At 48.4% G+C, this 24,662-nt stretch overlaps 1 protein-coding gene across 6 annotated transcripts in view; it reads right to left on the minus strand.

Annotated features, from left to right (window-relative positions):
* PAX5 (paired box 5) overlaps positions 1-24,662 on the minus strand; it is a 195,644-nt gene that overhangs the window by 155,160 nt on the left and 15,822 nt on the right. For all 6 annotated transcript variants that reach the window (XM_072841961.1, XM_072841964.1, XM_072841963.1 and 3 more), the window contains exons 3-5: positions 20,932-21,129; positions 13,076-13,140; positions 8,996-9,124 (exon numbers count right to left, since the gene is read on the minus strand). In XM_072841961.1, the coding sequence (XP_072698062.1) occupies positions 8,996-9,124; positions 13,076-13,140; positions 20,932-21,129 (392 nt within the window). The remainder of the gene's footprint in view (positions 1-8,995; positions 9,125-13,075; positions 13,141-20,931; positions 21,130-24,662) is intronic.

The following is a 24,662-nucleotide window of genomic DNA, read 5'->3' on the forward strand; positions in this document are numbered from 1 at the left end:
ACCCAGGATCATGCCCTGAGCCAAAGGCAGATGCTCAACTGCTGAGCCACCAAGGCGTCCCAACTTTTATGTTTTAATTAGCCCACATAGACTAAAAAGCTCTTTGGGGTCCTTGCTAATTTTTAAGACTCTAATGGGGTCCCAAAATCAAAAGTTTGAGAACCACTGTTCTAAAATACCGCAACAGAACTTGAAATGGGATTAGGAGAAGGACGGAATCTTGGTGCCACAAAAAGCCTTAGGAATTCCTTAATCCCATATTACAGATGAGGAAACTGAGGTGCAGAGAGAGGAAGGGGTTCCAAAGTCAACAGTAAGTTGGCCACAAAGTCAGGACAGGAGCCCAGAGGTCCCAACCCCTTCCTCTGGGCTCCTGTCCCTGTCTCAGAAGCCTCTAGTAGTTTGGAGCCCTTGAATCCCCTGAACCGCAGACTCCAGCCAAGGATTCAACAATATTCCAAAGCCAGAGAGAAAGGGCTATGGGATTCTCTGCCCCACAGTGCCACAGACACACAGAGTGGGGAAGAAAGCCAAGTGCACTCCACCTTGAGTTCCAGGCAGGGAGCCTGTCCCCTGTGGATGAGACTCTATACCCCTTAAGCTGTCCCCACAGCTGATCCCACAACTATTATATTGTTCTGGTTGATCTCAGAACTGACTCCCTGAATGGAGATCCTCACACTCCACCACCCTACCCTTTATATTTCCTAGGGTGTTCTGGAACACCAGCATACAGTCCATGGGAAAAGGAGCTGGGGGTGGGGAGGGGAGGGCCCGGGCAAAGCCAAGTGTGCAAACAGGGGTAGGGAGGGGTTGAGGGGGTATTCGGTGGTGTTGGCTCTCACACAGGCTCTCACTCACTGAATCAAAGTGAAACTCAGGGACCTGGGGGCCAGGAGGAACCGAAACCTGATCCCCCCCCACCCAAGGGACAGGCCCCAGGCACTAGGGAAAGGCCCAAGAAGCCCCTCCAACTGGCCACCTGGCTTCAAGTCCCCCTGCTTTACCGAGGAAGCCTGACACGTGTAAGAGTGCCAATGACGGCAAGGCCAGAGCAACAGGGGAGAGTGGCTGGCTGGGCTGGGAGGTAGAAACCTGGGTCTTTATCATCACTGCCACTAAGCACCCCCTGCATGTCCTGAGGCCAAGCCTGTGCCCTCTGAGCCTGGACTACCCATCTGGTGGGTGTGAACTGAATGACCTCAATTTCACTGTTCTGGGCTACAAGGGGTGTGGCTCCTTGACCCTGCCCTACTGCCTTCCCTACCCCACCCACAACTGGCCTAAAAACCTGACTGCTCACTCCCCTGACCACACACATACACACACACACACACACACACACACACACACACACACACACAGCGCAACTTTGGGCCAGGTCAGGGTGCTACGTCCCACAGGCTTCAGGTGCCACAGACTAGACTCACAGTTGTTCTTCAGAGGTCATACTAGGAATCCAGAAACTCAAAAGCCTCCAGGTAGAGACAAATGGAGCATGAATAAGTGACAGTAAGCTGAGTAGGAAGCAATCTGAGGACCGCAGCGTCAACAGCTACAGATGATTGCTGCTATGTGGGAAAGTCCACCCAGTGTTGCCAGATTGGGGTTTTGGGGGTTTTTTTTCCAAGAAAAGCCAAACATCCATATATAAAATCTCCTGATTTTTAAATGTCAGTTAGTAATTCGAAAATATTTTAAACACAAGGCAAGCCAAGTAAAGCATGACTGGCCAGACTGGCAATTGCCACCTGGGTTCTAAGTGATACCCCTCCCAGCAAGAATCTCGGTCCTAAGCACTGCGCACGCGCACACACACACACACACACACACACAGACACACACCTCAGAGAAGGGCCCCTGCTCTGGTGAAGCCCCAGGAAAGATCGAGACAAAATGGTAGTGGCTTCCCTCCCTCTCTGCAGAGCCTGTCTGGCCTCCACTGCTCCATCCTGGCCCTGATGAATCTGAGGGCCTCCGCCAGGTGGGAAGAACTACCTGTCCAACACTCAGAATCCCCTCAGGCCACAGGCCGGCTCTGGGAACCAGGCCGGGTCAACAGACCAGCCACCAGGACAGCATTTGTGTTGCAGGGCCCTGCGTGGGTAACAGCCCAGAGACAGGGAAGCCCGGAGAATGCACAGGGAGTGGAACACAGAAGGAATGAAGAAGAGGAATGGGAGGCAAGGCAGGAAGGTCAGGGCCTGCGTCAAGAGTTGAGGTTAGTCCTTGGAGATCAGCAGGGGCCCAGCCCTCCCCACCTCACCTCCCCCGCCTGCCTGGCTAACATAGACCTGTGGGATTGCTGGTGGGGTCAACAGTGGAGGTGGCAGCAGGACCAAGGAGAATGGGAGAGGTGGGAAAGAGGAAACGGAGATTTGTCACATCAAATAGCAGCAGGATACCAAGGATGTTCTGAGGACTCCATTCTCTCCCTCTGGGTTTTCCAGACTTTTACTCTGTGCCAGTCAGACCCCTTCCCTTCTGCAAACCTGTGTTCCCAACGGAATAATGACTGGAGGGACATGTCCTAGATGTCCTCCAAGGCCCTGTACTCCACTGGGGGTGTCTTGAGGTCCAAGCTGGTGACCCCACTCCCAAGCCCTCCCAGGCCCGGGTGCTCTGCCTTCTGCCCTCTACCTTGGAACCTCTCTCGTGTGCCTAAAGGCCTCTTTTTTGTGGAAAACTGAGACTTGATCCTTTTATCCTTCCAACAGGGGGGCTGGAAGACCAAGGTCCTGAGGAAAGGAAGCAAAGGGAAAACAAGTGGCCCTTGGTTTTGCTGCTGACACCTGGGGGCACTGTTGTGCAGTCTTGATGGCACAACAGTAGTCTACAAACAGGAAGTCGGTGGTGAGCAGATCCGCTAGTTTCAGCTGCCAAATAGAACTGTGGCTGGAACCAGCTTGCCTTCAGCCTGTGACTGGCCTCATACCCGCTAGCCCCAGTCTCCCTCAGTGGCCTCTGATTAAGTGTTTTCTATGACCAGGCCCTGGGGCTAAACCCTTTAAGGGTATGATTTCGTTTTATCCTCACAATAACCTGCCAGGCTTCTGCTAGCTATATTTTCCAGATGACAAAGTGGAGGGTCAGAGAGATTAAGTAACTTGCTTAAGATTTCACCACAGGATGTCCTCAAATCACTCTGTCCCTGGCCTATGAGCCTGTATCCTTGCGTCAATACCTTACCCTCTTATTTTGGGCCCTCCAGAGATCAGAGATCTATGGAATCCAGGGCTGCCTATAACTCCTAACTTAGAAATACTGACCTTTCCACACATCCCATTCCCTTCTGGGGTATCTGAGAGAGGTCTCTGTACCTTCTGCTCCAGCCTTCCATCGCAAGACCTGGAGCAGAAGACAGGGTCTGAGAGTCCAACAAGGAAAAGGAACCTAATAGAAGAAGACCGGGGTCTGCCCACAGTTAGGGGGGCCTGGGCCTTGTGTGGCCTGCAAGCTTCTGAAAGCCCTTCCCTCCCTGCTGTGATTCCCATGGAGGTCTGTAGAGCAGGGCTGAGCTGGGTTTCCAACCTGGTCAAAGGAGGAGCAGGGAATTGGTAAGAGGGAGAGAACAAGAGCAAATATAAGAAGAGAGAAAGTGAGTGTGTGAGAGAGAGAGAGAGAGAGGTGTATATGTATGTGTGAGTGTGTAAAAGGTTTGTGCGTGAGAGAGTATATATGTATGACAGTGTGTGACAGGGTGCTATGAAAGAGACAGAGGGAGGGGGGGGTGTATTTGTATATGAGAGTGTGTGACCAAGACAGTGTGTGTGTGTGAGTGTATGTGTGTGTGAGAGAGAGAGAGAGAGAGTGGCCAAGGGTGAGTGTATGTGTGGGAAAAAGAGAGAGAGCGTGCTAGACCAGCAGACAGAAGCAGACACAGAAAAAGTCTATTCCCATCAACAGAGGCGGATAACACTGGAGGAGATGCACCCCCAAATGAAAGGCATGGGGAGGGACACAAAGACATAGAGGAGACAGGCACCCCCAGAAAGAGGGGTGGACCCTAGTCATGACAGGAGCACCCAAACCTTCCTTGAGGATCTTGCTGGACTCGGCATCTCTTGCAAAGGACAGGCCACCTAGGGGTTTTAGACGCCCTTCCCGTGCCCTGCGCAGGCCGAGAGCAGTCCAGAGGCCAGAAGGCCAGGAATCCCACCGGCAACGTACCCTCTCCTGCCCGACAGGAAGCTCAGGCCCCACAGTCCACACTGGCGCTGGATTGGGCAGCTTTAGGCGCCAGTGAAAGGGATTCCCACGCGGCTGACCTTGGTGTGTTCAGGGCCTTTCAAACTCTGGGGCTATGAGGCGAAGGGAAAGCCGAGGGGACCTGAATGGGGGCCGCAGAGATAGTGGAGAGAGGCCCCACCAGCCATCAAAGGCCCAGGAAGAAACCAAGGGTCTGGGGCTGCCCTTTCACCCATGGCCACCCCCCTCCCCAGTCCAGCCCTGCCACTGCTTCCTCCAGGCCTCCTGGGGAGGGAAGCACTGCTTCCGCCTCTGTCCCCCTAGCCCCGTGGGACACCTGAGGGCCTATGCCAGAGACTTCTCTGTGAAAGCTCTCAGGCTGGCCCGAGGAGGAGACGAGGCTACATCCCACATCTGGGCAGCACGCTAGCTGGACCCTCGGTACCATCCACAAGCCTCCTGAGCATCCTGGGCACTGTGCTCTCTGCCAAGGAGCCAGTGGGGAGAGAAAGACAGGTGACGTGGCCTCTGCCCAGGCAAGTCCATGTGGATGGCCACCTCAGAGTCAGGTGGCAGGAGGGAAAATCCAGTAGGTAGAAGCACTTTCAGACAGGCAGTCAGAGAGTCATTTGCTACCCAGATTGTAACAGGTCTCAAAAGTCGCAGAGTCCAGATCAGAATGACTTCTTTGGCTCCCCGGCCTCTCCTTTGCCTAGCTCCTGCTCACACATCCCATGGCAGGGAGCTCATCACCTTTCCAACCTAGTACCTCCATCCTCGGCCCAATCTGGCTGTTGTTGGAAAGCTGTTCCTTGCACTGAGCTATAATCTGCCTCCCTGCATGTCCTTCAGCCTGCCGCAGCTCTGCTCTCAGAGGCCCCAGGGCCTTCTCGGCCACCTGAGCCGCACACAGCTCATCTGAGATTTGGACATAGTGGTCTTATCCCCAAAGCCAATCTTGGAGGCAAACGTCCCAGGGAGAGTCCTAGAATTTCTATATTGAAAGGGCCCTTGGCAATGCACTAACCCAACACTGTTCTAACTTGTTTTTGCTACAGAACTCTTTATTCAAATAGAGCTTTCTGTGGAAGCCCAAAATACCAAACAGAAACCCTCCTGTTGAGGAGATTACCCAGTCCCCCTACTTACTAATTATGAACGCTCTACAGGCATATGACTGACCCATTCCACCAAGGAGCCCTTACTAAGCGCCTATTATGTGCTAAGCACTTGTACCAAAGCCATATTACCCAATACAGCAGCCACTGGGCACATCATGGGGCTACTGGATGCTGTGAAACGTGGCTAGTGCAACCGAGGAACTAAATTTTCAATTTCATTTGATTTTAATTATTTTAAATTTAAAAACAAGCAATGTAAAGTATTTCTCCCTCAGTAAAGGGCCACTTCCTAGGAGGCACCTTCCCAGATCCCTTTGGTCAAAATCAGCCCCTCCCTGCCTTGCTCTCCCCCTCTAGTGTCACTGCCCATCACAGAGCCGTCTTACATGCTGCCCTTTCGAGGGACTTCGGGCTTGTCAGTTTTGCCCACCAGACTGGGAGCCCTAGAGGGCAGGCCCTTTGTGACTACACTCTATTATCACCACCACCACCACCACCACCCTGAGGCCTGGGCAGAAGGGTGGCACCAGGAAATGCCCAAGTCCTAGCTGGAGATGACTGCAAAGCAGAATGGAGCCAGCACCTCCTCCCCACAGAGCCTCAGTCACCTCATCTGAGACATGGGAGTGGGGATTCCTCTTGGCCTCTTCCCCTGGCCCTCTATGCCTCTCTCCCTCGTGGCCCTTCCCTCAGGCTGCCAAGGGCTCCGGAGAAAGCAGTACCATGGTCTGCAGCAAGGGGCCAGCCCTCCCATGCACCCAGCAACGCTGGCTTCTGACTTTCTTACCATACTCTTGGCAGCATCCAACCTGCTGTGTAGGCCCTTGTGCTTGATACTCTTCCTCCCACTGTCCCAGGCTCTGCCCAGCCCCAGGCTGCTCTGCCTCCAAAGCATCTCTCTGGAGGGCCTGAGGGGTAACAGATAGTAGCAAAATACCGGAGAACTGAGGCCATCAGGGGCTCTCCAGCTCTTCTCCCACCCCCTCCTGCCCCCACCTAGGCCACACCAAAGCTGTGTGTGGCAAAGCTATGTGTCTTTGCCAATGGCACAGAACTCTTTGGTGCCTCAGTTTCCTCCCCTATGGCAGATGGCCATTCCAGAGAGATAGAGAGGGAAGGCAGGAAAGGGTAGCAGGGAGCACGTGGGAGTACTCCTCCGGGCAATTTGCTGCTGATTTGGGCAAGGGCACTTCTGCCCACCTCTCTGCTCAGTACTCTCATGGTGATGCAAGGCAAGGGAGAAGGGGATCTGCCATCTGTGCCTCCCACTCTTCCCAGTCCTGTCAGCTTCCAGGACCATCATCAAATCATTTTCCCTTATCTCCCAGACCAGACCACAGACTTGATCACTTCCCAGGTCTTTTTGGGGATCAGGACTTGATCTCAAAGATTATCCAATCCTACATCCAATTCTTCATATTCTTTTTTTTTTTAATTCTTCATATTCTTATACAGCAGCCCAGCACATGGTCACCTAGGCTCCACTTACATGCCTTTAGCGACAGGGTACTCACTACCTCCCAAGGTAGCCCCTTTTGCCCTCATGTTTACACATTCTTTCTCACACTGAGCTGAAATCTCCTCTGCGTCTGCTGCATGCTGGCCTTGAAAGCCACACAGCAAAGTCTCATTCCTCTCGTCTTCCATGCCAGCCCCCAAATATTTGAAGAAAACAATCCAGTCCTGCTCATTTTTCTCTTAATTGTATCAGAACAACCCTAGAGTCTCAAGGTGTTGTCCAGGGCCTCTGATATCCAGATCCCTGTCCATCTAGGTTATACCCAAATACAGACACATCTCAATCTGTCACTGTCCTTCCACCCCAAATGGACCACAGTCCTCAAGGAATGATCTGATGGCACAGAGCATTCTAGACCAACAACACACCTCTATTCTGACTACTCAATACATTTTTTTAAATTTGTTTATTTTAAGTAGGCTCCATATCCAATGTGAGGCTTGAACTCATGATTCCAAGATCAATAGTTGCAGGCTCAGGTGCCTGGGTGGCTCAGCAGTTTAGTGCCTGCCTTTGGCCCAGGGCATGATCCTGGGGACCCAGGATCAAGTCCCACATCAGGCTCCCTGCATGGAGCCTGCTTCTCCCTCTGCTTCTCTCTCTCTCTCTCTCTAGGTCTCATGAATAAATAAATAAAATCTTAAAAAAAAAAAAAAAAAAAAAGAGTTGCAGGCTCTACGGACTGAGCCAGCCAGGCACCCCTCAATACCTTTTAAAGCAGCAGAAGAGGCTAAAGAGTGGCTGATCAGACACTGAAAGCTGGTACCGTGCTCCACAAGCACAGTAAAATAGCCGCCCCTCCCAAATCAGGACCTGTCTGTTTCGTGGTAAATATCAAACTATATATATATTTTTTTTTCTCCAAAAATCTGTGCTGGGATCCCTCAGCCTGTGAAAGAGCGTCACACAAGCCTCTCCTCTACCCTGATCAAACACCGCTGGGCCCCAGCTTGGGCACATCTGCTGCGAGTCCAGGTGACAATGGGAGAAAAGATGACAGCATCAACCCCATAAACCAACAGAGGTGCTAGGCCCACCGCCTCCTGCGGTAACACAGCACAGTGCCCGCTGAGTTACAGACTTCTGACATCTGCTCCGAGTGTCAAGAGCAGGGGAAAGGTGAGGCAGGTTCTAAAGCCGTGAACCATCCCCAGGTGCCCCCAGAGCTCCAAACGGAGGCCCCAGGCCCAGCTTCTGCACTGCCCGGAACAGACAGTCCACAGGCCAATCCACCACTGGGCCGACTCAATTTTCTAGTTACCGATCTTAAGTACTTAGGCATGTGCTCACAGAACATACATCCCTTACAGGGAGCTGAGAAAGGGAATTGTGCTGAGGAACAGAATAATTGAATCAAGATTTCTGTCACGCGGCTCTCAGGCCCTAGACCATGGGCTTTTTTTTTTCTTCCCCTTTTCCTGACCACGGTCTTACAAACTCCCAGGGGTTCGTTTCTCCTCTCAAACCCATTAACGTCAGCCACACTGGCAGCCCATCCAGGGAACGGAGAGCCAGGTTAAGGTAGGGCCCTGTCCAGGACAGAGACCCAGGCAGCAGGCGCACGCAGGGGTTGAGAAAAATCAACTGGGAAGATTGTCATCTTTGTAATCCCGGAGAGGCCAGGGGACTCCTTCCTTCCAGGCCCAAGGGCAGAGATGAGATGATTAATTTCCTCAAACCGCTCCCCCACCACCACTGCTGGAGGCCCTCTGGGAGAGTGTGCACAGTCCTTCAAGAACCCACCTGCTGACCACCTCTGCCCCCGTGTGCCCTCCTCAGTGCAGGGCACCCAGCTCTCCCTCTCTTCCCAGGAGCCCCAGGAGAGGGTGCGCCCACATCCTGCATACCCTGCCCCCAGGCATCAGATCAGCACACAGGGCTTCTTACAGACCACAAAGCTCAAGCCACATGGGTTCTGCTAGGCCCACTTTCTTCCACCCAAGGGGTGAAGATGAGGGCAGGCTAGCGGGAAATCCGGGAAATCCGCAGGCCCAGCCAGCACCTGGCCTGCCCCTCCCAGAGCACGCAGCCCCTTCCCGGGTCCACCCCGCCTGGGGACTCAGGCGCCCTGCAGGCAAACAGTGGCTCTTGGCTTCCACCCCGACTCATCGCCCCAAAGCAGATCCCGTTAGTCCCCCCAGCACAGGGCGGCGTGGGCGTCTCTTACCTTCATCTCTCTTGCGCTTGTTGGTGTCGGCGCTGGGGGAGGTGATGCCCAGGATGCCGCTGATGGAGTACGAGGAGCCGGCCGAGTCCGTGCTCACCGACGACACCTGCGTCACGGAGCCCGTGGACACTGCGCAGAGGGAGAGGGGCGGTCAGGGCCGGCCGGGCCGTGCGGCGGCGCTGCGGCCTCGGCGGGAACAAAGGCGCTCACCCTCCACCGGGATGCGACGCCGGCCCAGCCGGGTGCAGACGCAAGTGTGCGCGGAGGACGCTCGCCCTGTAGCAGTGGCTACACCTGGGCATAGGAGCCGCCCTCGGGGGCCATTTGCCCGGGTGTTCTGCTGCTGGGGGGGGGGGTGGTGGATTGCTGGGCAACTAGGAGGCCTGGCGGCGCAGAAGGGAACACAGGAACGTGTCAGAAGGGCACTAGCTCAAATCCAGGCCTGTCCAAGGGTGCAGGAAGCAGGGGGCTAGAGGAGAGAGACAGGGAGAGGGGATCCGGGGCCCACCAGCAGCCAGTGCTAAAAAAAAAAAAAAAAAAAGGCTTAGACTACAGTACTCATTAGACAGGTAGATGAGTACACATCCACCCATCCATGCAGACATAAATACCTGCACACTCATACACTCAGCCAGCAAAACTCCAAATGGCAAACCGTTCCTTCTTTTTATAGTTCCTCACTGTCTTTTCTCCTTCCAGTTCACCTGGATTTCAATATTTCATGTTAATTATGTAATAATGATATGATGTATAATAGAATATGTACTCCCACATACATAATATATATTGATATATGGAATAATGATTAACATGTTCTGAGAACTTACTCTGTGCCAGGCATTACCGAGGCATTATTTTGTTTAATTCTAAGAACAACCATACAAGGGAGGCGATGTCATCTCCTGGGAAAGGGAAGGGAACCAAGGCTCAGAGAGAGGAAAGTGACTTGCCCAAGGCCACAGGACTGAGTCACTAAAGTCTGGACCCCAGAGTAATCCGTTTCTCGTTAAGTAATCATGAAAAACAGTAACATGCTTCCCAGTAATGCAGTGTTTTTCATTTGATGGTTGCAACAACCTAAAGTGCTATTATTCTCCTCATTTGATGAATGAGCCTCCACAAGATGAAATGATTTGCTCAGTGTTATCTAGCCGGTAAGCAGTAGCACTAGGATTTAGCTTCCAGTCTACTGACTTAAAGTCTAGTTTTCCCCTGTCCAGAAATGTGGGCCAAGGTTAGTGACTTATTGTGTGTGGCTGAGGCCAGGTCTCTCTATTCCTCAGGAAAAGCAAGGGGGAGGGGAGGTTTTGTGCAAGTTTCACTTTAACTCCTAAGCCCAGAGTCCAAGGGAAAGACGTCAGGGTCCTCCCAAGCTATACAACTGAATTTCCATTTCTGGGCTGTGGGAATTCTTTCTTGGTTCATTAAAACCTACAAACCAATCTCAGACACATTTCCTTGGGCTATAACTAGCTGGAGGCAGGTGGAGCTGCCTTTGACTCTAAAGTGTAGGAAATTACTAGAAATGGTGGTGATTGCGTGAGAAGCTGTTTGTTGCTTTCCTTGGAGCATATCCAGCTCTTGCTCCTACAGACCTAGAGGGAACAGTGCCTTTCTTCTCATATCTGAGTTAGATTTTAGATCTTCCTTAGGAGACACAGAAGTAGAAATCGTTAACTTCTCTTTTCCTTCACCAGAAGAAGCTCCTCAAAATAGATTTATGCAAATCTCACAACCTTTTCTGTATTAAGGTGCAAAGAACAGAGGAAGAAAGAAGATCACAAGTCATTCGGTACTTTAAAAAACAACAACCACATATAACCAAGGCTCGCCATGTTGCTGACAGAGCCAATGCTATTTTGTGACTGCACTAAACTAGGACCCAAGTTCTTATTCTGACTCCACCACTTAACGAGCAGTGTGCCCTTGGGCTAGTTATTTAACCGCTCAACTTCCATTTCCTTACCCAGCAACAAGTTTGTAAACTATCAGGGCCTGTACACGTATATGATAGGTTTTTCATAAAAATTTCTGAGACAAGACAAAGCATTCTGCTGACCTACAAGTAGAATTGTTCCTCTAACCCAACTACAAGAATATTATCAGGTACTCTTCGTCTGCTATTCATTGTTCCGTGATCTGAAATAGTTCAAGCTACAAGTGAAATCTCAGCCACAAACATTTCCCCAGAAACCCTCCTCAACCCTCTTCACCTCAGTTCAACCAGCTTCACCTCTGGCTCACACAGCACCGTATACTTTCTTCTTGAGCCTTATCTCAGTGCTGTGCCAACTTCTCTTAACTAAGAGAATTCCCGCATTAAACTGAGAAGCCCTTGAGAAAAGGGATTTGGTCCTGCTCCTTTAAAATACTAGCCTCTTGCGGGGATCCCTGGGTGGCGCAGCAGTTTAGCGCCTGCCTTTGGCCCAGGGCGCAATCCTGGAGACCTGGGATTCGATCCCACGTCGGGCTCCCGGTGCATGGAGCCTGCTTCTCCCTCTGCCTATGTCTCTGTCTCTCTCTATGTGACTATCATAAATAAATAAAAATTAAAAAATAAAATACTAGCCTCTTGGGCAGCCCAGGTAGCTCAGCGGTTTAGCGCTGCCTTCAGCCCAGGGTGTGACCCTGGATCCAGTCCCATGACCGACTCCCTGAATGAAGCCTGCTTCTCCCTCTGCCTTTGTCTCTGCCTCTCTCTCTCTCTCTGTCATGAATAAATAAATAAAATCTTTAATAAAATAAAATACTAGCCTCCTGCAAAACAGGGGCTTGGCAAACACTTTTGGAATAGACTACTAAATAAAGAATTGTTTTAGGGGTGCCTGGGTGGCTCACTTGGTTATGCATCTTCCTTCTGCTCAGGTCATGATCTCAGGGTCCTGGGTTCGAGCCTTTTCCCTCTGCCTCTGGCCCTCCCCCTGCTCATGCTCATTCTCTCTCAGTCTCTCTCTAATAAATAAATAAAATCCTTTTTAAAAAAAAAAGAATTATTTTATGGGAGGGAGGAATTCTCTCTTACCTTTATCCAAAGAGACAACCATGAAGATTCAGAAACCTCAGGGAGCACCTAGTGTGAGCCCTTCAGTCCACAAATGGGGAAACTGAGGCTCAGAGCAGTGAAGGGATACACAATTCACTGGATGAGTTAATGGGAGAGCTAGAAGTATAAATCCGGCCTCTGTCCAAACCCCACCACCACAGAGAGTTCAAGTTTTCAGTTAAAGAGGGAGTGACAAAGATGTGGAAACATTACACAGTCCAAAGCATTATGAAGTGACAGTGATAGGCACTGTCAGAGGTTTACTGAATGGTCACCACGTTCCTATAGTAGAATAACCTTCCCCCCAGAGGTGTTTCCTTTATCCCAAGTGGTGAAATAATGTACCTTAACGAGACACATGTCACTGTCATCTCACAGTCTTTGAGGGGAAGGGAAAGGCAGGGAAACCTCTGAACTGAACTCTTCAATAGAAGGAAATAGGACCCCCATGCTTACACGTCACGCTCACTCAAACTATCTCCCGTGAGTGTCAAAAACCCCACTGGCAGCCCCTGACAGTTCATGGAGTACATGAGACTGAAGCAAGAGAGGGAGAGAGAGAGAGAGAGAGAGAGAAAGTTTGGGAAGTTTTGCCACATCTTCACTCAAGACTGCAAGTGCACAAAGAATTGTAGAAGGGCTGGTTGATAGAAGAAAAAAACACATTCAAAACTACTTACTGACTAATGATGCAGAAAATGTTATGAATAAGTATCCCTTTCTTGATTTATTACTTTAATTATCTGACATTCTATAGACCCCCATTAGTGGATTTTTTTTTTTTTGGCTTAGATTTCAATTTTCTGTCTCATGGTGAAAGCTATTTATCATAATAATCAGTAAAATTCAAAACCTTTTAGCAGTATTTATAAAATTCATTTACCAGGTTCAGCCCTTGGAGAATGACAAAGAAGGCGCATTAGTACGTGTGCCGAAGTGTTTTATGCAGAATTATCTGTCCATAAGAATGATTAAAAGTTCTTTAGAATATTTGGAACCCATTAGATTTTTAAATTTTTTTAAAAAGTTCTTCTTACCTATACTGTGACTGGAAGCTGGGACCGGCTGGTTGGGTGGTTGCTGTACTTTTGTCCGGATGATCCTGTGGACAATTGGGAAAAAAAATAAATGGCTATTTACCATCATGGAGAAGATATCCTGACTAGCTATGCACAGACATCCAGAAAAGCAATATCAAGCTGGGGCAGAGGAGGAAGGGGGTTATGACCCCAGATTGGGAGTTAGGGGGTTAGAAGAGCTATGGACTAGTCCCAACTCAGCCCCTACCTCCCTGGGTGTCTTTGAATAACCTGCAGCCCTCTCTGGGATTCACGTGCACCTTCTGTAGAAAAAGGATGATATGTTAATATTACGAATGGGCATCTTTTTCTCTGGAGCAGCTGCAGCTCCAGAAGGAACTCCCTGAGTGTCATTAGGGAGTTTCTTCCCTTCCCTGGACCTCTGCCCCTGCCCTCAGTGGAATGACACCGAACCAGGTGACCTCTCTGTTCCCTGGAGACCCACATGCTCTGTTTCTCTGCCTTAGACAGCCACAGGAGGAGTCACAACCCCACCCATTCAAAATTACTAAGGAAGCAGATGTGTATTGCTCTGATCCTAAAAAGAGTTAAAGTGCTGCCAGGACATACCTAGCTGGCTTTGCTAAGAGGAACCCTCCAAAGCTGCCTTGTGCAAAATCTCCTGGTTAGGCTCCAACAGGGCCGGGAGCCAGGGGTGTCCTGGCCTGTCTTTCCAGAGACTTGCTCTAGTTCTAATATGATGAACATTATTGTGACCCTGGGCAAGTCCATTCCATTGTGGGCCTTTGATATAATGAGAGAATTGGAACAGACCACACTAGTTACTTCAAGTAAGTAAATCGTTGTTTTTTTTTTTTTTTTCAGGGGGAGGGAAATCTTGCAGAAAAACCCACTGTATAAATGAGGTAATAATGGTACTGCCTTCTCTTTGCACCTGGCAGCTCTGGTGTTTCTCTGCAGAATGTTGGGCTTTGGGAAGCTCAGTCTGTAAATTTCTATCTGGAAAAACACACTGATATGGGTCTCCTCCGTGGGACCCCAAGCCCTGTGTGTCACAGGGTAACCAACGGGGCCTGACCAAAAGCCCCTGTGGGGTCTACAGGAAAGTTCCTTCCCTGGCATTTGGGAGAAGGGTGGGTGGTAACAAAATGCTCAGCTTCTTTGGAAAAGTTGTACTCCAGCCTTCAACTACTACCTTCTAAAAAAACACTTATTAGAGCTTCACTTATTAGAGCTTTTCTTAATTATAAAAGCACTTTGTGCTCATTGTAGACTATTGGGACAATAAATATAAAGAAGACATCTAAAAATCACATTTTAGTATATGCAAATCACATTTCCTTCATGCTAACATCCCTATGCATATTAGGAAATATCCATTTTCTATTAGCAAAGTCAACACTAAATCACACATACAGTTGGTATCCCGCTCTCTTCACTCAGTGTCTTATGAGGGGCTTTTTCACATTCCAGACCATTATTTCTGGAAGTTCAAGTTTCAAGGTGCACTGGGTCTCCAGCTTATACAAATGGGGAGCAGTGAGGATGCCCTCACTGGGTATGGCCTCTGCCTTCCGGGATCTCACAGCTCATCGGTGGGCACCCAGGCAGCTCAGCACACTCGGCTGAGAGCCTGCAGCGGACATTTCTCTTCACACCACAGCCCAACCACAGGTCCTCTGGAGTCCAGGCCCCTTGAGCCTCCAGGGTCCCTCGCCCTTTTCTGTGAGTCAGCGTGAGTGTTGCATCAAATGCATTCAGTGTGCATGCATGTGTTTTCTCCGATATTCCAACCATTTATTTTAACCAAGCAAATGTGGAGCACATTGACAAGGACCTGGAAGTGAGGTAGTCTTTTGGACCATTTGGAATTAAGCTAGGATCTAATGTTTGTATCTTTGTGTATGTCACCTTCTCTGTGGATACATGTGTGTTTGTTTACAGAAATATGCTCAATGAATATATGGATATATAAGATATAATCTGTGTTACGGTTTACGTATATACAAAAGCATGGTAAAATATAAGAACTATTTCCTATATTTTCCAGCATAAAGTCCTAACTTTTAGAAGTATTGTCTAGACCTTAAATTTAAGCAAAGAAAATTATATGTCCCTTATTTTTCTTTTAAAATATTTATAAATCATTCAGTAAGACATTATCAATTGTTATAAATCATTGAGAGGCAGCTGCAGTGTATTGATTAAATACACAGACTCCGGAATCAGACTACTAGAATTTGAATTCCAGTTTTCCAGTTTGCCAGCTGCATGGCCTGGAGTAAATTACTTAACCTCTCTGTGCCTCAGTTTCTTCATCTGCAAAATGGGACCAAGAAGCGTTCCCACCTCATAGGGTTCTTATGAAAATTATACTAATTATTTAGAATAGTGGCTACGGCCTAGGAAATTCTCTACAAATGTTAGCTATTATTTTCAGTTGTATCTTCATAACAACTAAAGACCAGCTTCAACCTTAAAAAGTTCACATTTTCCACAAATCCCTGAAAAACATAGGGGATCCCCCTTGGGAGCTGGGAAGGGGAAAGGAGCCATCCCCACACCCTATTTTAAGGCTGTTGTGGGGCCATCCTTTATAGGCGAGACCAGAATATAGGGAACCCTCCAAAGCCGTCCCCAGGGATAGAGATTTTGCCCATCTGCTTGCAGCAGCTGCCAAAAAAAAAAAAAAAAAAAAAAAGAACAAAGAGCATTATCTTCCACTGAGAAGAAATGGTAGTGGGAAGAACAAGACTAATTGAATCCTAGCAATTCTTTAAAATTTTAAAATTAACAAGCAATCATCAAAACTTGTCACAATAAGAGTCATACTCCGGACCTTTTCTAAACCAGAGACAGTCTGGCTAACTGGCTCTTAATACTAAAAAGTGTATAGCCTCTACTCCGCTGAGCATGAGCATGACCCTGGGTGCCATGTGAACCTCCTAGACATCCAACAAGGAATAGAGTTCAGCAATCAACCAATTCCTCCAAATTAGGAAACCAAAGCCCAGAGTGCTCAAGTGACTTGCCCAGGGTAACACAGCAGGTCAGCCCAGACTCCGGTCCCATGCCTGAGCACTTTTATTTGAACCACATTCAAAGGAAAGGGCCCCTCTGCTAAATGTTTCTATGAGACACATAAAGCCTATTTGGATTCCAAATCCATTTAGCAACTGAAGGACTAAAGTCCTAGGGACTTCAGGCATTACAGGCATTTGTAAGGATCTGATCTCAACATTATCGTCACTTCTTTGAAAGGCTAGGTCTTCCCAGATATATCCCCTCATTGCCCCCCTACACACACACACACAATTACACTGAAAGAGACAATTATGGCGCATTTAAAAAGGAAATAGGAAGATAGGGCTGAAAAAAATAAATAAAAATAAATTTTAAAAAAGTTTTTTTAAAAAGGAAGATAGAACTGAAGAGATACCCACATCTAAGGCACTAATCGAACTGCCACTGGTGCAGTAAGAATCTTGGGCCATCAGCTGTGCTAAGAATCCACAACCAAGGATCCAATTGGGCCATGCTGGCAGAGGGCCCACAGGTGACATGCAGGCAACTGACGCAGAAAAGAAAGAGGGAATGGGAAAACAATCTCACAAGTCTTGCTGCCCAAGTTCAGATGAAGAGTAGAGTTTACAAACTGTCATTCCTCAGGCCACATCCATCCAGGGACAAGCTTTGTTTGGCCTGCACGGTATTTGTTTTTATTTGAATTAGTTTCCAGTATTTGCAAAGTGGGAGCTTTTGCATAAATACATGGATTTGTAGCTTCTTTTGAAAAATCCTTACACCTAGCTATACTGAGCCCACTGTCTCCCATGACAACAACCCGTTGTGTGAACTACCACTGTCCTTCTAAGTGGGAATGCCATTCACGACGCCCACCACTTGGCCCCTGATTTAGAGCCATGGGACTCGAACAGAAGGCAGGTTCCATGCCACCCATTTCCGTCAGCTCTTGGGCAGTCACCTCCAACGGCCACTCGGGCTGGATTCTAAAAATCCTTGATGCAGCCTGTGCAGGATCCCAGCACTTATTTGTCCTTAGGAGACCACATAAATGACATGGTTTGTGTCCCAGGAAATCTCCCACATGCTCAGCAGAACAGGTTTTGTGGCGCTTAACTCCATGACAGTCATGGCTTCCTGGGTTGGCTCCCAGAAGACAGCGGGAAGGCAGATACTTGTGGGGGTGGACAGTGGAAAGGACACGGTGGCCACTGAAATAGCTACAAATCCAGCCACCACTCCCTCCTTAGCTGTTTGAAATAGGGGAATGGTGAGAAGTTGCCCCCAAGGGAGACAGGGGCTGGGAGAGAAATCTCTGGACTCTCATACCAAGACATCTGCAAGACAGTTATTTAGAAACTGCATCCATTTGAACGAAGCACAACCTTGCCTTCATGTGGAAAATAAAACTGCCTGCTGAGATGGCTGGGGCTTTCTTGGGCAGCATGGGGGTGGGGGGAGCACAGGCAGCAACAGTGTCCCACACCTCGTTTATCTGCGTTGCTGGGTTGGCTGGCTAAAGAGCAGTAAAAGCTCTGAGTCAAGAGTAGAGGAAGGAGCCAGAGGAGAGCCCTCCCCGCCCCAGGGTGTGCAGGAGAGGGCTCTGAGTCACCGAGGGAGCTGCAGGCTGGCAGCAAAGCACACAGGCCACAGAGTGCATGGAGGCAGAGTAGGAATGACTGTTTTACTCCTCCTGGCCTCTCTTCCCTCGGATCTTCAGTTCCGTCACTGGCTAAGTCCTACAGAGCAGGAGCAGCGGCAAGAGGCAGGCCCTCCTCTTACCATCAGGGTCCCAGGCTCTACTCCTAGCTCTAACCTCAAAATCATCATTCCTCTACACTCCCCTTCTGGGCCTCAGTTTCTATACCTGCCACAGAACAAAGTTAAGCTTTGAGGGCTATAGGAGACCACAGATGTGAAAACACCTCAGAGGCACAGCCACCGCTGCGGACACCCAGGAGGCCCCAAGGCTAGCGGTGGCCCCAGCAACTAGCAACCAGCAGGCAGAGCTGCACAGAGCAGCTCCAAGCACAAAGCATCAGCTGGTCCCTGGTCTCCCTAGACACCCATTCAAGTACCCCTCACAGCCTTCACCACCCCTGTCAAGCTACTGTGCTCCATTTATTTCATATGTTCCTTTCAAATAACTTATTTTTTGACTTAAACAGATTTATTTTCTGAGGCATTTCTAGCTCTTTACTATAAATGGGAGGGCTAGTTCATTAAAGTTCACACTGACCAGCTTGGTGTTCTAGTTATATTTTTCTAAAATACATTAAAATTAATTCATTATAAAAATCATTTTCATCCTGTATTACAGAAAATATAAGCTGGAGCCCTGCAAATGATTATGCTTATCCTGTAAGGCTTTTTTTTTTTCTTCCTGAAATTAGTTGCCACCATTTAGAAATATGGGGATTTTATATATACCAACACACCCGCATACATGCACACACAAATCCTAGTTTCAAGATCCTCTTAAAGGGTAGAAAAATTCTGGGTGTTTGGTGACTCAGTTGGTTAAGTGTCCAACATCTGCTCTGGTCATGATCTCAGGGTTCTGGGATCGAGTCCTGGGTCTGCTTTTCCCTGTGTTCCTACCCCCAGCTCATGTTCATTTCTCCGTCTCTCTCTCTCATTTTCTCTCTCTCTCTCTCTAAAAATAAATAAATAAAATCTTAAAAAAAAAAAAAGAAAAAAGGAGTGGAAAAATTCTGGCAAACACTGGGCCTGCATTCCCAGCAGCATTCAGCCAGAGCTAAGAAGGACCTGCCCCTGCAATACTGCTGTGATGTCTGGTTTGCCACAGCCCCAACGTTTCCCTGTCACCTCACACGTAGCCCGCCTTGCTTATGTTACTGCTTGGCCACAAGCATTAGAATTTGGGATCCCCATGGGCAACCTAAAGTTATCTTTCAAACTACCAATTACATGTAGGCCCTACACTGGGAAATCCGTGGGCCCCCAAGGCCTGGCCATGGGTTTGGCAGAGGTTTCCTCTGCAGAGCAGGCTCCTGCCACTTCATTGCTATAGGAACTGTACGCCTCACTCCACGTTAGGGTTTTTGGAGATGTGGGAGGAAAGTCATGTTGCTTTGTGTGATGGAAATCCTGCAATGAGCCAGAAGTAGGAGACTCACGAAGCACATCAGAGCCCCTCGTAATCCAGAGAAAGGAGCATCCCTCCACCCCCCGCCCAAAACCTACCACAATAGTTGTTACCTTCCCAGCTAACTCGGGCTGACCAGACCTCTAATATGCACCCGATTCCCATCCTAGACAAGGAAGCCCCTCTAGAACAGAGACTAAGAGACAGTGTCCCCAATTCCCCTCTCTCTTCTCAGCACCTTGCAGGATGTCTGGGCCAAGGTAAAGATTTGCTGAGAGAAAGAAAACAGGCTAACGGTAATGAAACAGCAGGACTCAGAACGTCAACACACACTCTCATACAGTGATTCTGTGCATTTGAGTCAACGCAGAAGAAACCACCGCTGGGCCCGGAAGGGATCGCTGAGACTTTCTAGTCTAACCACCTCCTTCAGCCAGGGGTCAGGGGTCTCCTATGCCCATTCAGGCTCTGTCCTGACAAGGGGCAGGTGTGACCTCGGAGAGATAGGAACTGATTATGTTTTCAGTCTGCTGGCTTCTCTCTCTCTCTTTTTTTTTTTTCACGTGGAGTTTAGACAACAATCATTTCTGTTTATCTCACAACTTCATCCTTGACTTCTGTGGGTTTAGATGGAGTTGAGACTGCATCATCTACAATAGAAAACTTTCTTTCAGGAATTCTCCCCCTCCTTTTTAAAATATTTATTTATTTATTTATTTATTTATTTATTTATTTATTTATTTATTATTGAGAGACACAGAAAGAGGCAGAGACACAGGCAGGGGGAAAAGCAGGTGCCCTGTGGGGAGCCCGATGCAGGACTCGATTCCAGGACACTGGGATCACGACCTGAGCTGAAAGCAAATGCTCAACCTCTGAGCCACCCACGTGCCCCTTTTCTCGGGAATTTTTTAAAGCTCTGAGAGCCCGTTTAGACACATCCCAGATCAAATTGTGGAGAAGAAGGTGCCTATGTGGCTCCCGGAAATATCCCATGCCTGGGTATGGAACCTACTCATGCTATTTCTCTGGTTCTTTCTCTCTGTGGGTGAGATTGAGGGTAACTGGGTAGAGGGCAGCCCCTAACTCCACAGCATCTTAGTGTCCTGGATGTCACTTTTGGAGATCACAGACCCACATCAGAACCTCCAAGGTGTGGGGCTCTCAAAGAGAGGAGGAGCTTTGTCAGGGCCACACTTGGAGTTCCCGGCAGAGCTGGGACAAAGAACTAAATCTCCCAACTTTAAGTCCAGGCTCGATTTTCGAGCCACTCCATGGCTCAACCTCTGCCCAAACTGAAGACAGGGATTTTATTCCTGGGAAGCTCTGATATAGGCCAGTGCTAAGACTTTGAGCATGGGCTTACAAGGAAGTGACATTTGTAGGGCCTGATTGGGACAATTCATAGCTAGGTGCTCCCCACACAGAGGCAGGTGGTAAAGGGAGAGATAAAAATCACTCTGGGATCAGAAGAATCTGAAGCAGCCTGGATACTGACATGGCCTTCCCTCCCCAGGCCTAGAACTCCTGTGCACTTTGGAAAGACAAGAATGGCAATAGAGAGACCCACCAAGCCCCATTAGCACCCCTCCTGTCTGATACAACCCTTTAGGGGCTTTGATGAATGGAGAGACCAGATCTTTTGGAAAGGCACCCACAGAGCCTCCAGAATGCCCCACTCCACCCAGATCCCTAGTCCCCCAAGGCACCAACCCCTCACCTGTTGATGGAACTGACGCTGGGCACCGTGTCATTGTCACACACACGTTCCGCCAGCAGCCGGTCCCTGATCTCCCAGGCAAACATGGTGGGATTTTGGCGTTTATACTCAGCGATTTTTTCCACCACTTTGGGCGTGGCGACCTTTGGTTTGGATCCTCCAATTACCCCAGGCTTGATGCTCCCCGTCTCATAATACCTAGGACCCAAGGAGAAAGGAGCTTAGCCAAGAGGAACAAGCAAAATGGACATTTGCAACAAAATAGTTACTCTGTCCGGAAAACATCCAGATCTGTGCTGTCCAATTCAGCATCCACTAGCCATATGGGGCTTCTGAACATTTGAAATATGGCTCATTTGTTGTTGTTGATTTTTTTAAAGATTTTATTTATTTATTCATGAGAGACACAGAGAGAGAGGCAGAGACACAGGCAGAGGGAGAAGCAGGCTCCATGCAGGGAGCCCGACACGGGACTCGATCCTGTGTCTCCAGGATCACGCCCTGGGCTGAAGTCGGCGCTAAACCGTTGAGCCCCCCAGGCTGCCCAATATGGCTTATTTGAATTGAGGTGTGCTATAAGTGTAAAATACACACCAGACTGTCAAAACTTAGTAGAAAAACAGAACATAAAATATCTCATTAATAATTCTTATATTGGTTACATGCTGAAGCAATCACATTTTACACATACTGGGTTAAATAAAATATGTAAAATTAATTGTACCTGGTTTTTTCCCTTTTTTTAATGTTACCAGGAAATTTTAAATTTCAAATGTGGCTCACGTTGTATTTCTACAGGATAGTGTTGGTCCAGATGCTATGCATTAATTAATTAATTAATCTATCACATTTATCTACCATTTTACAGTTTACAGAAAACTTTCAAGTCAGTCCTTCCCATTTGATCTGCACAACAGTTCTAAAGCACATAGATATTTTGAACAAATGAATGAAAAATGAATGAATGGGTCCCCATCCATAGGCATGAAACAGAGATCCATAGAGGTTAAACGGCCTGTCCAGGGTCACACAAGACCCACTAGCCAAACCAGGATGGAGGCCCAGCCTCCTGAGCTAAAATTTCCCCAGAAAGTTGGCTTGTACCTTTAATTTACCAGCACTCACATCCCCTAGCAAATTCCATCTGCATTCTGTGAAAATGTCCCCTAAAATGCATGCTTTTTTGCCTTAAGATTAATATGACAACCCTGGTATAAAATTAAAAGGAGTGTTGCATTCCAGAATTAACTGGAAATATGTGTTACATATAAGTAAAAACCCAAGCAATCAAAAAAAGCCAACCACAAGTCACTGCAGCTCTTTCAGGGACCTCCCCTGAGGTAAATCGCTGTTTCTAAGGACATTTCCATGCTATCAGCTCTTCCTCGTTAACACAAATAGGATGTCAGGGTTTTACAGTAAAACCGAGACCGGGGAGAAGAGTGCCGTGAAAGATCATTTCAGGGGAAAAAAATTACTTGATTCCTTTTCTGAATCTGAGCCTTTGCTGGATGTCTCTCAACATTTACAGAGGAATTCTTGACTTCTCTTGCAAAGGAGATTATCTTGCTGTTGAGAATTTTTCTAGCAAAGGAGACATTTTAGAAACGACTGGTAATTTTTTTTTAAGTAAACTCTGCACCCAACGTGGGGCCGGAACTCACAGCCCCGAGATCAAGAGTCACACACTCTACCAATTGAGCCAGACAGGCACCCCTATGACTGGTAATTTTTCAACCTAGCAGAGTTTATAATAGGTAAGAGAAAGAGGTGATTCTCCTCTGGGAAGAATGGGGAGTGTCACCCAAGAACAATGACTAGTTACATTTAAAGAGATGCTGAAATTCTCAGTTTGGGCAAATCCAGTTAGGGCAAAGTTAGTGGATAGTCTAGAAACAGATGAAATAATTTGGGAACAGTAATACAGAAGTGGAAATTCTGTTTTTCACTGAGAAGAGACCATAAGGCAAAACCCAACCTATCCTCCTTCTTTCTGTAATTACTGAAACACTATTATTAGTGACAAACAGGCTTTAAGAACTATCCAAGAAATTTTTACTTTGCCAGAAGTTTAGGAAGGTACCCCAATCAAGGCACACAGCAATTTCAGCAGCTTCCAATTTTATGATAAAAAGTCATTTGTTACTATCAACACAGTAACTCCTTATTTTAGGCACAGTGCTCTAAAGTTTACAGAGCTCTTCCTCAAATTATCTGGATCCTCACATCAATCCTAAGGGGCCAGCAGGGTTTTATGGAAGGGGAAGCTGATGATTAGAAGAATAACTGACTTGCCCAACTCCCTTCTGGAAGTTAGAGGAAGTCAGCTCTCAGATCTGATTCGGAATCCAGTGCTCTTCACACTAGGGCAAACTGTGAAAATGAAAACAATAATGATGATGATGACCCCTGGCCACTGTAGAAAGTTTTACCGTTCACCAGGCAGTTCACCTGCATCTTTGCATTCATTCACTCACTCACTCACTAGCCACCGAGGGCCTGTGAGGACGGGCACTGTCTGGGGTGGAGGTTACAGACACACAGACAATCTTGTGCCGAGTACTCAAAACGTAGGAGTGGAATGGGAATGCGGTGTTGGCACAGCAGCTGGGAGAGCATCCCCCACAGCGCCCGCCCCCCTTGTCTGGCGGGCGGTGGCAGCACCCAGGGCTCTCCACCCATCTCACCTGAGCAGCACCAACCACGGCAGGCCCAGGCCGTGGCTTGACAAGGGACCTCTCTGTCTGCCTTTTGACTGACACATCAGCCAGGCCCTTAGAAGGCAACCCTGACACCCCAGCGGAGACCCCATTTGGCAACTGCGTAAAGTGAGGAATCAGACTGAAGAACCGCTCTTTCATCTCAGCAAAATAGCCATGCAGCATTTTGGCTTCCACACAACAGACAGACGGCGGCCGCCAACACACGGTGTAGTTCGGTGCAAAACACCGAGTAAAAGCTGGAGTAAGGAGCTGGGTGTGTCAGTCAGGGTCTCTGACACTAATGAGCTGTGTGACCTTGGCCAAATCACTTAGCCTCTCTGGGCCTCTGATACCCCATTTGTATAAGGGGAGGACGTTTGCCCAGCCTGCCTCCCAGGACGCGGGCAGAGACGCAGAATGGTTAAGGAAAAGCTCTGCAAAACATAAAGAGCACGTGCTGCGGATTAAAATCCTCTGAGTGTTTATTACTGTGTAACATACCACCCAATTCCAAACGGCCTGAACCTCCCAGCCAGGCTCCAGTGAAAGAAGACAAGAGCCAGGCTTTCTGGGTGGATTTAAATGGGCCTCACATGCCACCAGGCTGTGCCTCTCGAGCCCCTCCTGAGCCTGGAGCTCTGTGGACTGAAGCCCACACTCCTGGCAAACCGCCACCTTCCCGAGATGACGGGGTCTCTGCCTGCCCCAGGGACTCTGCCTGCCTTGTCATGCAGCCTCTGAAAACCACGGCCACCACACACAGCACACTCTCTATAATCTGTCACTCCGAGTGTGCCCATCAAATTCTTCGGTGACCAAAAAAAAAAAAAAAAAAGAAAGAAAAAGTCAGTGGATGGAACAGCCCCAGTTCAGAAATTCCCAGTCACACTGTTTTAGGGCTGAACTTGTTTCTTAAAAGGCAGTTCTAATTAGAGTGACATTTTGTCCACTGTGGTTCTTAGTTATGAAAATAATGAGCTATGAAATTCCAATTTATTGTTGACAACTTAAACGGCCAGGCACCGGAGC

The sequence above is a fragment of the Canis lupus genome, chromosome 10 (genome assembly GCF_048164855.1).
Source record: "Canis lupus baileyi chromosome 10, mCanLup2.hap1, whole genome shotgun sequence".
Taxonomy (NCBI): domain Eukaryota; kingdom Metazoa; phylum Chordata; class Mammalia; order Carnivora; family Canidae; genus Canis; species Canis lupus.